This window comes from Prionailurus bengalensis, chromosome C1, assembly GCF_016509475.1.
Source record: "Prionailurus bengalensis isolate Pbe53 chromosome C1, Fcat_Pben_1.1_paternal_pri, whole genome shotgun sequence".
Classification (NCBI taxonomy): Eukaryota; Metazoa; Chordata; class Mammalia; order Carnivora; family Felidae; genus Prionailurus; species Prionailurus bengalensis.
In genome coordinates, this window is record NC_057345.1 from 55,627,043 (window position 1) to 55,643,745 (window position 16,703).

A 16,703-nucleotide genomic window follows, 5' to 3' on the forward strand; every position below is an offset into this window, starting at 1 on the left:
ATAATTTTATTTGTCTGATGATTAGAGAAAGGTTTCATTGATAGTTTCCAACTCTGTATGTTTCAGATCTTGGTTCTCCTCATCCAGTCACAAACTTTTGGAACTGGCCACTGTAGGACATATTTTATTTCATGATACGTCCTCTGGACATGTAACTTTGTGTCACATGGTAGATAACGTACTTTAGTAGACAGGAGAAGTATTCTAGAAGCCCATTCCTACATTAAAACAGCTAAATAACTGTATACAAAAGTGGATGCATACCACCTATATATATCCTACCAAACCCAGACCATATATTTCTCACTCAATTTCTCCATACAAGAATTCTCGAAGTATTTTCTGCCATTCAAATGTCATCTGATACAAGGGGAAGCATGATGATGGAAAAATTGTGGTGGAAAGAGACAACATTCTTCACCAATTACAGCTAAAACATCTTCTACAAATTTTATTTTTGGGGCTTTTTTGTTTTTTATTTTTAAGAGAGAGAGAGAGTTCACCAGTGAGGGAGGAGCAGAGAGAGAGAGAGAGAGAGACAGAGGATCTGAAGCAAGCTCTGCACTGAGAGTGCAGAGCCTGATGTGGGGCTGGAACGCAAGAACTGCGAGACATGACCTGAGCCTAAACCAAGAGTCAGATACTCAACCAACTGAGCCACCAGGTGCCCCTCTTCTACAAATTTTATAAAATTTATAAAATATATAAAGCAGAGAAACATATTTCTAGGGCCTCTCTTGGAGCCTTAGAAAAAGTTTATACAAATGAGGGGCATGAAGCTTAAGTTTCATGAACTTCATAACCCAGGTCTATAAGAGTGGAGGATTTTGTTTTTGTTCAGAGCTGTATTCTCAGTAACTAGAATCAAAGCCATATTGTAGGCATACAATAAACATATGTTAAAAGAGTGGAAGGAAAGAAGAAAGAAAGGGAGGAAGGGAGGGACAGGAATGAAAGGAAGGAGGGGAGGGAGAGTAAAAGGAGAAAGCAGAAGTGGAGTAGTTCATTGCATAATTTCATTACAGAAACATAATGTGGTTTCCCCATAGTTGGCAGAAAATAACTCATTGGAATTATTTCTGTTGGAAGGAAAATGCATTGGGACAAACAAGGTAGTCTAGAATCCTAAACTCCACATTTAAGATGACATGTCAATACAAGGAGGTTATCCGGACTCAGAAATATCTGGACTCAGGAATGGGTAGAACTATGAGATGGCCCAGGACAGAAAGGTTCTGGATGGAAACTTGGGTAGAGTCAAAAGAGGAAGCTGAAGTTAACTTTTTAGGTTTACATACATATGTCCATCCAAGCAGGCATCTCTAAAAAAATGTTGGGGCACTGCAGTCTTCCCTTGATGACTCTGGAAAAGCCAATGCTGTTGATAAGTCACATAGCTGTGTGTCCACATTGCCTCCTCAATTCTACTTAGGGTTAATGAATATTAACTGAATAGTAGCCTCTGACCAGTCTGACCAGCATGGCCACTATGTAGTTTGAATATAGATATATTTCTATAAATGCTGGTAAAAAGTAACTTCCCTAGTTTCTCTGGGACTTGACCTACTGCCATGGTCACCCTAGTCCCTCCTCTGGAATCCCCCAGACCTCCCCACAAATCAGCAACCAAAGGAATAAGTCTAGGAGTGACATCCTGCTTCAGCCATAAGTTTCATTGGCCAATGCCTATACTGAGCTCATTATTAAATATTTTGCATAAAATCCCTGGTTCTACTAAACAATCAACACGCTGCATGGGAGAAATCATGACTTTGGAGGAGGCATAGTCTTGCCCTCCCAGTGCCTTGTGGGTTAGATAAGAATAGAGCAACACAACCTTATTGCTTGGATTGATTGTTCTCCCTAGAGTTGAGTTTTCCCAGGGTGGGGCATTGAACAGGTAGCCAGTTTCCCCATAAAACTACATCAGGGCATAAGTCAAGTCTATTCTAGTCACTGTTAGATTTCCAGCAACTAGTACAGTGACGGTACATAGTAAGTACTCAATAAACTTTTTTTTATTATTATTAGAAGATGAAGAGTAAAAAAGAAAGTAGAATCTAAAAGGTCTAGATCTACAAAGATTATCTAAAATCTTGGGGAAAAAAATCACTGAAGGTTTTCCCTGGTATTCAAGGTGGGTAATCTGAGACTTGACAGATTGAAGGTCTTGCCCAAATAACCATGAGTTATTAACAGAACGGATTGTAGAGACCTGGCCTCTTGTATCTCCATCCAATGCTCTTTTCACTACACTGAGCTGTCTCTCTTATATCCAAGGAATCAGGTATTCCCACTTTGGATTTCTCATAGCATGGAGAAATTCAGACCTGATCAGTACTGCCACCCACATGGGAACTGGAAGATTTAAGTAAACTCCAGAATTACATGAGGAAGTAATCTCATACTACAGCTGCAGCTGATTCTGCTTTCCTCCTATTCTTGGAACTGGTGGGCAGAGTGAAGTCATGATTTTGAGCAGAGTGGGAGAGTTTGGAACAGCCACCATGAATTTGTGAAGAGAAGTCAACAGGAGTTTAAAAGATTTCTGAGAGCTGAGAGAATGAGGTTGACATTCATTAGGATGACTGTGTGTGGACCAACTCAGCAAGGTGGTTGAATTTTCTTACCAATCTTGGCAGCAATTAAGAATTATCCAGCCCAAATGTCAATAGTTCTGAGTTTGAGAAATCCTGCCCTGGAAACATTTTAAGTGTATAATGGCCACAGGTGGCTAGCAGTTACTATATTGAACAGCACAAATATAGAATATTTCCATCAGTATAGAACATTGTACTGGACAGCTCTCATCCAGAAGATTTTCAAGATCCTTTTTATCTCTGAGGTCTCAAGCAAATTGGAACAGAGCAAGATAGTAAGGATGATGATGGGAAAAACAAAACACCAAAAGAATGAATACAATGGTCTTTAGGGGCATCAGTTATAAGTCATTGCCACTAAAGATGGATAATTCATACCTGACACCGAGAGCCCATATTTTGATTGCAGTTCACACAAAAGTATAGTGTTGGGATCAAATTAACTATTGACTAAATTTTAACTAAGTATGTTGACAAACTAAATGCCACTTGGGAATCTACATTGTGGCTACTTGTCTGACTAGTTCTTTGTCTCTTTCTTGTTGTCCTCCCATGGCTACGGCTATAAAGGCAGTGCCTTACCTCTTTTCTGGGCAGAGAACATACATAATGAAGCTTTTCTTTAGAGTGAAGGAGGCAGTAAATGGGATTTACATTTAACAATATCCCCTCAGCTTTAAACATGATTGGTTTTGATTCTCCCTTGGGGAACTGAAACAAAACACTTTCCTGCTCACACTGCACCTGTGTCTAATCCTGGGCACCTGACTCCTGGAGTAAAATGAGATGTGTCCGTATCTTTAGATATCCAAATGGCTTCCAGGCAGAAGGAGAAATGCTTTTCAAAAGTATCCAATATTAGAAATAAGAAAGGTGATTATTGGATATTCTTTTAGTAGAATACTGGGAATTGTCAGATGGATTCTCAATGTATTAATTAATTCTTAAAAGGGTATGCACCCTAGATTGGCTTTCTAATAGAAAAGCTGTCTTGTGGAAAATCAATTGCGAAGCAAATGATTCTTGTGTATAGCACAGATAAATTTTAAATGTTGAGCTGTAATTGATTTCCCTCCAGTAGAAAAGATAACCCTAAAGCTTTAAATTTATTGCCCTGTAAGATATTAACCAGTTTTGCATTTATTAGCATATTCACTTTAACATTCTTTCGGCTAACTTGACTACGTAAATCTGTCTTCACATTTTCCTTTGAACTGGTTTTAACATCTTATTCTTTACTCATTAATGAATGGGTTGAATAAAATCCTTGGCATATGTTCATTTTATATTTCTATGAGAGTCATGCCTTTTAACTTTTTGAAATTATACCTAAAAGAAATCTAACTTAGTCAAGTAATCCTGGATCAAGTGGGTTCAGTGGAAGCCACAGATTTTTAACTTACCATAATGAATACCTTGCTAACAGTGTGTGCTCAATATCTTCCAAATGATTCTCAAGTTGACTCATAACCCAGCTCTGTGCCCTGGGAGGTTGATTTCCATGGATTTCATCAGTGGGCTCTCTTCACCCAGGGTTGGGACTAGATGAGGCAAGAGAGGCACCTAGGGCACCACATTTAAGGAGGCACTCACTCTCAGTGCTGATGCTGCATTTGCATGGCCCTGACAGGGCCTTGTCTCCTTGTATGTTGAGCACTAGGCACCTTGGCTCTAGTCACTCCACTCCAGTCTCAGCCCTGTCTTAATGGCAGACTTTTGATTGACTTTAGACAATGGGAAGGGCTATAGGCACAAGAGGGCAAAAGGAAAGTGAGGTCCCAGGGTATTTATTATTACCCTGGCTTCCTCCCTGGGATGTTACCATGGGCTAGTATCACATGCTTCTCTCTCTGTCTGCTTTCCTCTATCCCCTCACTCCTTCCTTTCAGCCTGTAGACTTAGGGTTGTTACTAGCTCTGGAGCTCTGCATTATCCCTTGTAGTTTCCTTACACTGAGCTGATACCTTGGTAAGCAGCCCCTTATTAAGTTCTCCTCAAATTATCCAGTTTGTGGATAATTTTGACCATGAGATTCCTGTCAAGTCCCTGGGTGATACACAATTAGCAAGACCTGAAAATGTCATGGGCTATTTTGAGAGGAATGGCTTTATTGTCTGCTAGAGGTGTTCAAGCCAATGCTAGTCAGTGAACACCAAAGCCATGAAGGAGTTCTCTGCTCTGGAGGAAGGCATAATTATGTGACTCTGGTTTTCTAAATAGGGAGACTGCACAGTCTCTCTCTCACGCACACAAAACCTATAGTCTGTGTGTGTGTGTGTGTGTGTGTGTGTGTGTGTGTGTGTGTGTGTGGTGTTTGTAGGAGTCATGGGGATAGGGACCGAAAAGAGAAAGTAAAACAGGAGAAGTTTATTGCCTTACTAACAAATATGTAGTCAAGGGAGATTTGTTGGTGATACCTGGAAGGAACATCGTGGTTAGTAACAGAGAATAGTAGAGTTAAGGGAGAGATTTTGTAGTGTCAAAATTAGCAGAATTTTAGGTCTTCTCTTTTAAGATGTGAGTACCTGGCTATGGACTCCTGGTAAGAGTATATATATCTTGTGTTATCAGGTAGAGATTTAAATTGGGCAAGCTAAGTCTCTGTTACTCTATGTAACGGAAGGAAAATTTTCCAAATGTGGTGCTTACAGTATGGCCAAGATGGGACAATGCCATCTCAGATTTAAAGCACAATATATATTCTCCAAGAAGGCATTCCTTGTTGGTAGATAGCCCAATGCTACATTTCCAGTCACCATGCTGGAACAAGCAGGAGCCTCAGTTCAGTCCAGACTGGTATTTCAGAAGCTGTGGTTGACATGGAAATACATGAGCCCCAGGGTATTATACTCTGAGTTCCAGGAAATTGTGGCTCAGGAAGAAAGGGGAGATTGATGGCTTGAAAACAGTTTCAATTGCCCTACCAGTTCTCTCCTTGCCACTCCATCTACATCCACACTCAAAGTTATGTGATGGAATCAATATCCTTGACAACAGAACTTTCAGGAAAGTACACCGGAAAATATATGTTGGAATTGGAGGGGACTAAAAAATAACTCCCATCTTCCTCACTGGAGTTTGAATTTGAAAGCAACAGAGAGATAAATGCAGCAGGTAGATTGATAGCAGTCATAACACAATTTGAGCCATCTGGAGAAAATTGCTTAGGTTTGAGTGCTAAGGTGGACTTGTTTAGGACTGTTTTCTCCCTCCCTGCTTCCAAGTGTGGGATTGCCTACCCAATGGAACATTTTAGTCTGCAGAACAGACACACTGCATTTATTGCTGTGTCCTCTGAATTGGGGCAAAGAGGGAAGAAAAGAATAAATTCCTTAGTGCTTATCATCTTTTAATAGATTAGTCTTACCCAGTCAAGAAACATGGGCTAATTGCTGCCGCCCCTAATGAGGCATCTCGCTTCTCAACAGGGAAAAGTGAGTAATGGATGGGGCAGAAGACCATAGGTATTACCATAGAGAAGTTCCTACCTCCACAGGGAAACATGAGGAGCAGGGAAATAAGTATTCTTCTCTAACTTTACCTTACCTGTTGAACTTAGTCATTCAGTTTATGGTCAGTCAGATCTGTGGAGAGGAGATTTGCAGTTATCAGGGAAATTCTACTTCTTACCTTTATGAGATGGCATCTTTTTGAATTCTCCTAGGAATGCTGGTCAACTATGTGAATTTTGCATCCAGAAGACTCTAAAATATACATCAGTCATTATATACATATATTTTTTAAATGTTTATTTATTTTTGACAGAGAGAGAGACAGAGCATGAGCGGGGGAGGGGCAGAGAGAGAGGGAGACACAGAATCTGAAACAGGCTCCAGGCTCTGGGCTGTCAGCACAGAGCCCGACACGGGGCTCAAACTCACAGATCGCGAGATCATGACCTGAGCCAAAGTTGGACACTCAACCGACTGAGTCACCCAGGTGTCCCCCATCAATCATTATATTAATTAACTCCAAGCCCATGATGTATAAAAATTTCATTTCCTGTTTTATTTCCATTCTCACATCATGGCCAGGCCATTGCCCAGCATGATTCATCAGAGGTTCTGTTATGAGATTAACATACTCCATTAATAAAATGCTAACAACACAGAGATGCCCAATTCTGAATTTAAACCCCCTCCCACTATAAAATTTCTTGTGAGAAATTCAAAGATTAAAGTCCAAAATAACAGTGTGTCAGAAGGTAGAAGAGGGTCAGTACTGTGTACTCTGCAGACTTAGATGTCACTTTAATACCAGGTGTCTCTGTGGCTGAGCTGGTTAAACATCTGACTCTGGATCTCAGCTTGGGTCTTGATCTCAGGGTCTTGAGTTCAAGCCTCATGTTGGGCTCTGCACTGGGCATGAAGCCTACTTAAAAACAAAAACAACCCCCCCCCCCAAAACTGGTAAAATGAATTTGGGGAGCCTGTGGCTCAGTCAGTTAGGCAACTGACTCTAGATTTTGGCTTAGGTCATGATCTCATGGTTCATGGGATTGAGCCCCATGACAGGCTCTGTTTTGTAAGTGCCAGAGACTTCTGGGGATTTTCTCTCTCTCTCTCCCTCTCTCTCTCTCTCTCTGCCCCTCCCCTTCTTGCTCTTTCTCTCTCAAAATAAATAAACTTTAAAAACATTTTTTTAAAAAGTCACTTTAATACCAAAAAACAAAGCAAGCCACTCCATACCATTTTTATAGAGTTTTGTTCAGGATAATTTATTGACAGGGGCAATCAGGTTAGTGAACAGATGATCCAAGTGGTACTACACAGCTTTTCTCCACTCCATATTCGCTTCCCGCTCTCCACATCTTAACCCCCAGCTTTTATGGAGCAAGGAACATGGTGGTGAGGTCACAGGGTAGTTATCTAAAGTGGTGCCATCTGTGTGCCAGAGGGGAGAACAAGATGGAGGGCCAAAGATGAAGTCAGTATTGTCAGATTCCTACATTGCGTTAGTCTGTTCTTGTTGTGGAAATAACCCCATTATTTTAGTGACTTACAACATCAAAATATTATTTCTTGATCATGTTACATGAAAGTCATGGGTGGGCCGATGCTCTTCTGGGCTTTGCTCAGCTGGTCTGAGCTCTAAATTTTTTCTTTCTTTTTTTTTTTTTAAATTTTTTTTTTTCAACGTTTTTATTTATTTTTGGGACAGAGAGAGACAGAGCATGAACGGGGGAGGGGCAGAGAGAGAGGGAGACACAGAATCGGAAACAGGCTCCAGGCCGTGAGCCATCAGCCCAGAGCCTGACGCGGGGCTGGAACTCACGGACCGCGAGATCGTGACCTGGCTGAAGTCGGACACTTAACCGACTGCGCAACCCAGGCGCCCCTCTAAATTTTTTCTTATATGGGCATCCAGGCTCAAAGAATGGCCACTATCTGAGGCATGCTGTTGTGATGGTGGAAGACAGGAGCAAAGTTAAATCATGCTAGTCATCTGTACTCACATTTTATTTGTTAAAGTAAGTAACATGACCAAGCCCAAGTCAATGGAGTGGGGAAATACACTCCAATTATGCAGAAGCATAGCAAAGTCATAGAGGAAGTAACTGTGAACAAATCGGAAGTGTTGTAAATAATAGTGTTCAAAACTTTTGCCTTTATGAAGTCTCCAACCTCAACTTCTAATCCATCCTTCTTACCTTCTCTTCTGCCACATCTTTCTGATTTCTGCATTCTTCTGCTTTTAAGGGATCATGTGATTACATTGCCCCACCGATAATTCAAAATATTCTCCATATTTTAAGGTCAGCTGGTTAGTAACCTTAAATCCTTATGTAAAGTCCTTTTACAGCATCATCTAAACTAGTGTTTGATTGAATAATGAGAGGTCTGAGTCTTGGGACGACAACTTTGGAATTCTGCCTACCACACTGGCTTCAATAATAAAGGAAAATGACTTGCGAATTCAATCTGGTTTTGGTGAATGTCACTGTTTTCTGGGAAATTGGTCTATTCCAAATATCCATTCCTTGGGGTCAGTTTTGATCATGTCCTTTTTGATAAAGGAGATCATCCACTTTTTCCTGGATTTTTCAAATTTGTTGGCTTGCATGTAATATTATGATTCTTTTCCTCTTTTCTATATCTATGGTTGTTTCTTTTATCATTCATATTCCTTTTTTCTCCTTTCCCTTAAGTCCTTTAATACCAAAAAACAAAGTGAGGCACTCCATTCCATTTACACAGAGTTTTATTCAGGGTAATTTATACAGGGGAAATCAGGCTAGTGAATAGACGTTCCAGGTGGTGCTACACACCTATTCTCCACTCCATATTCTCCACCCATTCTCTGCATCTTAACCCCCAGCTTTCATGTATATTTTAAAAACAAACACACAAAACAACTATTGCTTTTATTTATCCTTTTATACTACATTTTTATTTCTACTTAAATATTTGTAATGTTTCTCTGTGTTAATTTCCTATTCATAATTTCTTGTGTATTATTTTATGCTTTTTCTATTTTCCTGAGATGAGAACCTTGGGATCCTTTTTACTAAATCCTTTCCAGGAAGAAAGAGAACTAGGAGCGGGTGGAAGAGGGAGAAAAATGAAAACTTTACATTTTCTTTTGAACTAGTTTTTGCTGTTATGCCACAGGCTTTGGAATGAAATGGTTTCCTTTTCATTTTCTACCTTATAATTTGAGTTTTGGCTTCTTCATCCCTTATTTTCAAATAGTAAATAAATTTAGAATTTTCCTTATGCTTATTCTTAATTTTATTGAATTTTTAAAATCCCTATATTTATTTTTAAAAACATTGGGTATTTCTTGGGGTGCCTGGGTGGCTCAGTTGGTTAAGCATCTGACTTCAGCTCAGGTCATGATCTTGAGGTTCGTGAGTTTAAGCCCCATGTCGGGCTCTGTGCTGACAGCTTGGAGCCCAGAGCCTATTTCAGATTCTGTGTCTTTTTCTCTCTCTCATTGCCCCTCCCCCACTCATGCTCGCTCTCTCTCTCTCTCGCTCTCTCTCGCAAATAAATAAACATTAAAAAAGTTTTAAAAAATATTGGGTATTTCTGCATAGTCCACAATACAATCAATTTTCTAAGAACAAAACCCAAAATTTATTTTCTCTGTTGCAGAGAAACTGAGGTCCATATCCATTACATCAATTTTATTAATTAGATTGTATAATTACTCTGCATCCATATTTTTGGGGTTTTGTTTTGTTTTATTTTACTTGTTTAACTCTGAAACAGATGAACTGAGGTTTTCCACTATAATTTTATTTTTATTACATTCTCCTGGGAATTCCATTAGTTTTTACTTTATATAACTAGCCACTTTCTTGTTTGGCATATACAAAGTACACCAAAGATGCTGTTTTAATATATTGTATTTTCATTATTACATAACATATAAGGTCCTTATTTATTGTTTCTAACCTTAAATTTTAATTTATCTGATATTAATAATTCCATTCCAACTTCTTTTTGTTTCATTGGCTTGGTATCTCTTTCCTCACTACTTTATTTTCAAGATTTCTTTATTGCTTTAACTATATTTCTTATAAACAGTATATAGTTAAGTGTTATTTTTTTAACTCAGCCTGAGAGTCCCTGTCTTTTTTTTTTTTTTTTTAATTTTTTTTTTCAACGTTTATTTATTTTTGGGACAGAGAGAGACAGAGCATGAACGGGGGGGGGGGGGGGGCAGAGAGAGAGGGAGACAAGAATCGGAAACAGGCTCCAGGCTCTGAGCCATCAGCCCAGAGCCCGACGTGGGGCTCGAACTCACGGACCGCGAGATCGTGACCTGGCTGAAGTCGGACGCTTAACCGACTGCGCCACCCAGGCGCCCCGAGAGTCCCTGTCTTTTAATGGGAAATTTCAACCTATTCAAATATATTATCAGGACAGAGACTTGATTTCAATATTTTTATGATTTATTGTATATTGGTTCTTTTAAAAATTTTCCTTATTTTTTCATAGTAATCCCATTCCCCTTTTTATTTGGAAATCTTATACATTCTATTCAATTAATCATTAACTCTTCTATTAAGATTATGCTTGAAAGTAATAACAAATCCAACCCATATCTTAAGGAAAATAGTATAGTGAGTGTGCAAGTATGTGTGTGTGTGCATATAGTGTGCTATACTTGAATCTCCTTAAGTGTTTGTATTATTTTTCTTATCAAATTGTTCCTTGTCTCCTCTAGCAGCTCTATGTGTTCTGTTTATTTAATCGCTGGTTACTGAAAGAGTTGGACTTAGCAGGGTTAGCAAACAGGAAGCAACTTTATTTTTTCTAATGATTTTTCTCATTGCTAATCCTACAAAATTATTGTTTACCTATTCCTCCTCATCCCTGAAATGAGATTTCTGTCAATTTTCATAATTTTGCCCTTTTTCTGTTACAGTCCTGCGTGGTTGGCCACTGTCTGCTGCTGGGCCCCTTTAGATGAGTTACTACTTTTCTTAGTTGGCTCAGGGAAGTGCAGGTCTGTTTATTGCCATGTCTAGTAACTACAGTACTGTTGAGTGGTGGAAGGTAAAGTCTAACCCATTATGGAATGGTGCTTTAGAAGCAAGCAGACCACAATCTCCTGGTGAAGCATCTGAGGGAAAATTCACTGATCTCTGACTTCCCAGTGTTCTCACAGGCTTGGTGTTTCCTTCCTGGCCTCTTGGGACCAGTGAGACCAGAAACACTTTTATTAGACCAAAGGCAATCTTTCCCTCTGGTAATCCACAGATCCCAACAGCCAGCTGGTCTCAGGACACAGCACAACCTCCGTCATTGCCTTGTGACTCAGAATCTGGTCTCCAGGGCCATAGTCAGATCTCAGTATCAGAATAGAAACCATGTCTAACCTTGCACCCCGCTGCTTGATGATCTCAGCAGCTGTCTGGCTTAGAAGATGACAGATGGAAGCTGAGAGTAGAAGAGAAAGGTACTGAGCTTAGGTCACTACCTTCCCAGAATCCACTGCTCCCAGCTGTCCAGTTGTTTTAATGGAGAATTCTCAGCCAAATGGAATTGTTAAGTTGATTTAGTTCTTCCTAAAAGATAAAGCTCACAAGTTCCAGCAGAAACTTCCAAAAACAACTAAAATAAAAATCTTCAGTTCTAATCTGCATCTACTTTGGGCTAAAGTTCAAACACTGTAGTTAGGTCCAGCATTTAATTTAGAAAAGATTGGAGTGAGAGACTTTTGAGAACATCTTTTGAGATGTTATATTAAGAGCAGGGGAAAGGGTGAAGATAGAAAGGGAATTTTTAATGAATGCTTACTATGCTCAAGGCACACCACATTAATTTTTTAACACTGAAAATAATAATACTATAATAAGGTACTGTCCCATCTCAAGGCAAGGATACAGTAACCCAAGGCTCAGACAGTTTACATTGTTTGCTCAAGGTTAGTCATATCTGCCCACATTTCATTACCTTATAGTGAGTATTACGAAAAACTACCATCATTACTTGTGCTATTACTACGTATGTGTTCTATTTCTTATTGTTTTTATTGTTAGTGATTTAAAAGTTTGTGTTTTATCTTCTGAGCCAGCAGGGTAGTTAGGGATACTGTTTTGCTTTGCAGTGAGCCTGGGAGGAGGGAAAACGAGGATGGGGCGGGAGTGGGGAGTGAAGAGAATGGATGACAGCAAGCCAAGAGAACAAGAGGATCAATCCTTATTTGCTGGAAAAGAGACACATGACTTCAAAACTTTGATCTGCTGCTGTTGCTACTCCTCTAGTAACCAGAAGAAAGGTAAAGAGCCAGGATGCATGTATGCATCTCCTCTACCTCCTATATACCTGAGCCCATCACCCTATCTTAAAGCTCTTGTCTTAGATAAAAGCCCATCACCTTATCCATCACTCTTGCTCTTCCCTCATTTACAGAGTTTCCATTTGTACTTCCCCATCCCCTCCCCCACCTCCATTTTCTCTCCTTGCCATTCTATTTAGAGCCAAAACCTGACTCTACTTGGGAAGAGGTGCCCAAGAGGAGCATTGATGGAGCACAGTAAATAAAACCTCCAGTCTGAAGTGGAAACAGGAACCTTGAACATATTTACGTCCTTGCCTTTAAGTTTCCAGAGACCCCCAAAGCCTTCCTCTAAAGGAAATGTTTCTAATTAAACTTACTTCTCCTCATGTACTAACAGTTCAGATTTTAAAAAAAAGTTTAAACAAATGGATTAAAAATGAAATTTTGAAATACAACTTCTTGAAAACAGTAGGACATGGTATCAAAAAATTTTTAGCTTATTGTGAATAAGTTATTCTTTTAAATTATTTAACAATTCCAAAAAAAGTCAAAAGTATACTTGAAAAGGTATTGTATAGCAATGAGTTCAATGTCTACTAACAAAAAGCTATTTTAAATTTGACAAAGTCTTGGGGCGCCTGGGTGGCGCAGTCGGTTAAGCGTCCGACTTCAGCCAGGTCATGATCTCGCGGTCCGTGAGTTCGAGCCCCGCGTCAGGCTCTGGGCTGATGGCTCACAGCCTGGAGCCTGTTTCCGATTCTGTGTCTCCCTCTCTCTCTGCCCCTCCCCCGTTCATGCTCTGTCTCTCTCTGTCCCATAAATAAATAAACGTTGGAAAAAAAATTTTTTTTAAATTTGACAAAGTCTTTTTAATTGCATGAATTGCTAATGTAATCCTATTTTCCAGTGATTATCCAAAATGTTGATATATGATTAATTCCACATGCATCAAGTTAATGGTGCATTTGTCTTATTTGATATTCAATTATTGAGCAAGGTTATTGGTGCTGTTTGGCTTCCAACAGCAAGTTTCCAGAGATGGTGAATGCCATTCTTGGTCCCAAATCACACTTTACTGTAGAAATGCTGATGATTGAGGAATCTAATTGAGCTCATAAAAATTCATGTATTAGTCCCTCTTGTGGATAATTATTTCCTAATTTTGTCCTTTTGTTTACTAAAAATGTTGGCTTTTCTTGAACAGATGACTGTTGATTTATAATTGCAATTTCTATGTTTTGCTTTTTTATACCATCCACAAGAATATTATTTAGGTAACAATTTCTTCTATGATCTTGGAGCTTCATTATATTCTTTTTGTTACGTAAATATTGCTGTAAAACAATATTTTTTGAGGGTCCTAATTTTCACTTGACTAGTTTAACAAATCATCCAAGGGTGTTACATTATTTAATTTATGGACTTTGAGTATATTTTTTAAAGGCTTTAAACAATATTTGACAGGTAAGGTACTGAATTTGCTAATTGGTTTTACTGTAGAAAACATTCTTTCAAAGTTGCCATGTCTAGCACTCATTTCTTGAATAACAGTTTTATCAAGGAAGCCCATAAAATTTTTTGTTAGGCTGGAAAAAGTCTGTGAGAAATTATAGAATTTACTCCAGGATATGTTTTCAAATGTCTTCTTACTAGTTTTCTTCCTTAGCTTACTCTCTACAACTCTATGGCCCACATCAACAGATATTGCTTGTATATTTCTTTTCCATGCTGTAGCCATAATCCTTTTAGGTTTGGAAGGAATAATAAATTGATCCCTAATTAAAGATTTGAGGGTTTCACAATTTCTTTCTAAGACAAAATCTGCTCTTTTATGTGAGTAAATGTTATCATCTTCCATACGATGGGGAGGAAGCCGATTTTTTGTCAAAAGTAACATTTGCACATATCCAGTTTCATGGAAAATTATGGGATTTGTGTCATTTTGTTCCTGTGGATTAAAGAAAAGAGTACTTAGTCATCAGTCTAGTGAGACAAGAAGGCTACATATATTTTTAAACGTGAAAATGAAATGGTAAAGTATCCTAAAAATGACTACAGAGACGTTTTTAATATGAACAATAATGGTAGTGAACCCCACAAAAAAGATGTGCTTATATGTGGCACACTTCCTTCTCTTAATATTCTGTCAAGATGTTAGGGGTAAAATCTGAACTTTTGGCCTATGAAAATCCTTTCTGAAATAAAGTGAGATATGACAAAATAAATACATTCCTTAAATGTCTGAGATGTTGTCATTGGAAAAATAGGATCGTTGGTGGGATGGGACATTGCTCTGGCATTTCTTAGGTTTCCATGTCCAGAAATAAAAGGCATACCAAAAAATGAATCGAGTCAAAGGTGATAAGCCAAATTAAGCCAAAATTAAAGTCTGCATACCGTTATAAATAATTCCAAGCATCTAAAAGTATCTTTATAATATTATATTTATTCTGATACTCCAACCCTTACCACAATACTTAGCACATAAAAAGCACTCAATATGTATTGTGTAATAATATAGCCAAAGTAATAGATTGACTTAAAAATAGACTATTTTTGTTACAGTAATAGCAAAATTTGTATGAATGAGCTACTTATTAAACTCTTTCCCATATTTCCATTGTAGGGCAAAAAGATTAACTCCAAAGAAACAGGTCAAATATGCATATTATCAGTTTTTACTTTGCAAACTTTAAGTCAGTGATTGCTACCTTTCTTTTAGAAAGACAATTCAAGACATAAGAAACCAGGATCATCTAATTGTACATCAGTATACTTAGTGAGAAAGGTATATTATTGCTTATAATTACTAAAAAGATAATGAAAGATCTGGTTTTGCAATCCATTGGGATGTCAGTGATACCTGTTTAGCCACAGTAGTGAGGATTTGTTCTATTTTTGGTCTGTCCAATGCCTCTGGGAATTCTCCACCTTACAAATCTCTGTACTCTTACATAGAGGCAGAAACTAACTTTATTAGCCCTCCTTGAGGTTAGGGCACAGGCATGTGACCCAGGCTCTGCCAGTCAGATACACCTCAGATAGTCTTCAGTTCAGAGAAAGCAAGCACTAAAGGTGGGCTATTTGAAAATGACTCTAGTGAGAATGTAGCACATATATCTGCTTTGAAAGGCAGCAATAGCAAGGGTCTTAGAAATAGCATCTCCTGCCCAGCATCAGAGTCATAAACTGTGTAACAAAAGCATGGGTCTGGGTGGAGGAGTCTAGGGTTACAAATGGGTGACTCCTGACTGGATAGCTCTTAGGCCAGATTGTCTCTCCAGCCTTCCTACAGTCTCTGTGAACTACCAAATAGCCTTAATGTATGTATTTTCTCATTCAGTTAGCTAAAATAGATTGTTAGAAAAGTGAAAAGCAATGCAGTCATTTAAAAAATACAAAATCTGTTTTACATTTCTTTTATAATCAAGAAAGTTTGACAAAGCCTTTTTCATAAAGAAAAACACAAAATTTTCAGTTGATGCAAAGGCATCCCCAGTTTTGGGTTGGCAGTTCTAAAAAGAGCACTAAGAATCTAAGGGTGGTTGTCACTTTGTAATGCAAAACCGAGAAGTAAAAATAATTTATCAAAGATTCTAGTCACTAGAATATAAGATTCCTGCAAGTAGAACTTATGCACATATTTCCTGAACAATAGTAGGTATTATTACCATGTGAGAAGTTACTGTCTTTGCTGGACTAATGTTGATTATCTTGGCATTTGGCTTTTTTAATTCATCCTCAAAGCACAAGGGGAGCAAGCTTTTCTTTCTTGTTGAACAATATTCACTTAATTGGTCATTTATGATGGTTTTGTTTTCTTTTGTGCTAAAATCATCCATCTGTGGGGGAGATTTTCTTCTGAAAATGAGCACAAGTTCAGCATAAATAATGATTGATTTTAGGGTTGATTCTAGTTTGTCAGTTCTTGCTTGTCTCCCCGATCCCCGAAAGTCACTGACAACATCTTCCCCAAACTCTCAGCCACACACTTTCAATCTGGCAAGAGTATTCCTTCCTGCCTTTTTGGGGGAAATAGCAAAAGTGGGGGGAGAGGAATATATATATATATATATATATATATATATATATATATATGCATGCCTCTTTGGCTTTTGAGTGGGGAAGATGTATCTTACGTAGATTGAGAAGAATACCAAAGATAAAGAGGTATTTGCCACATCCTTTGTTGAGATTCTGAGAAACAAGTGTTTTGCAAGGCAGCTTCCTGACAACATAGGGTGGCCCCAACTTTGCTAACAGAATGCAATGGCATGGTATGGTTATAATCAGAAAGAGGATATAGTTTTCATTCCATATTTCCTATGGTTCACATGTGACATAGGACATTGAGTTTGGCTTACCCAA

The 16,703-nt window shown here is 38.5% G+C and overlaps 1 protein-coding gene across 1 annotated transcript in view; it reads right to left on the reverse strand.

The window, feature by feature from the left end:
* Positions 1–13,178: 13,178 nt before the first annotated feature.
* CC1H1orf141 (chromosome C1 C1orf141 homolog) overlaps positions 13,179–16,703 on the reverse strand; it is a 43,296-nt gene continuing 39,771 nt past the window's right edge. The window contains exons 8-9 of the mRNA XM_043575220.1: positions 16,007–16,196; positions 13,179–14,283 (exon numbers count right to left, since the gene is read on the reverse strand). Of these exons, the coding sequence (XP_043431155.1) occupies positions 13,711–14,283; positions 16,007–16,196 (763 nt within the window). The 3' untranslated portion in view covers positions 13,179–13,710. The remainder of the gene's footprint in view (positions 14,284–16,006; positions 16,197–16,703) is intronic.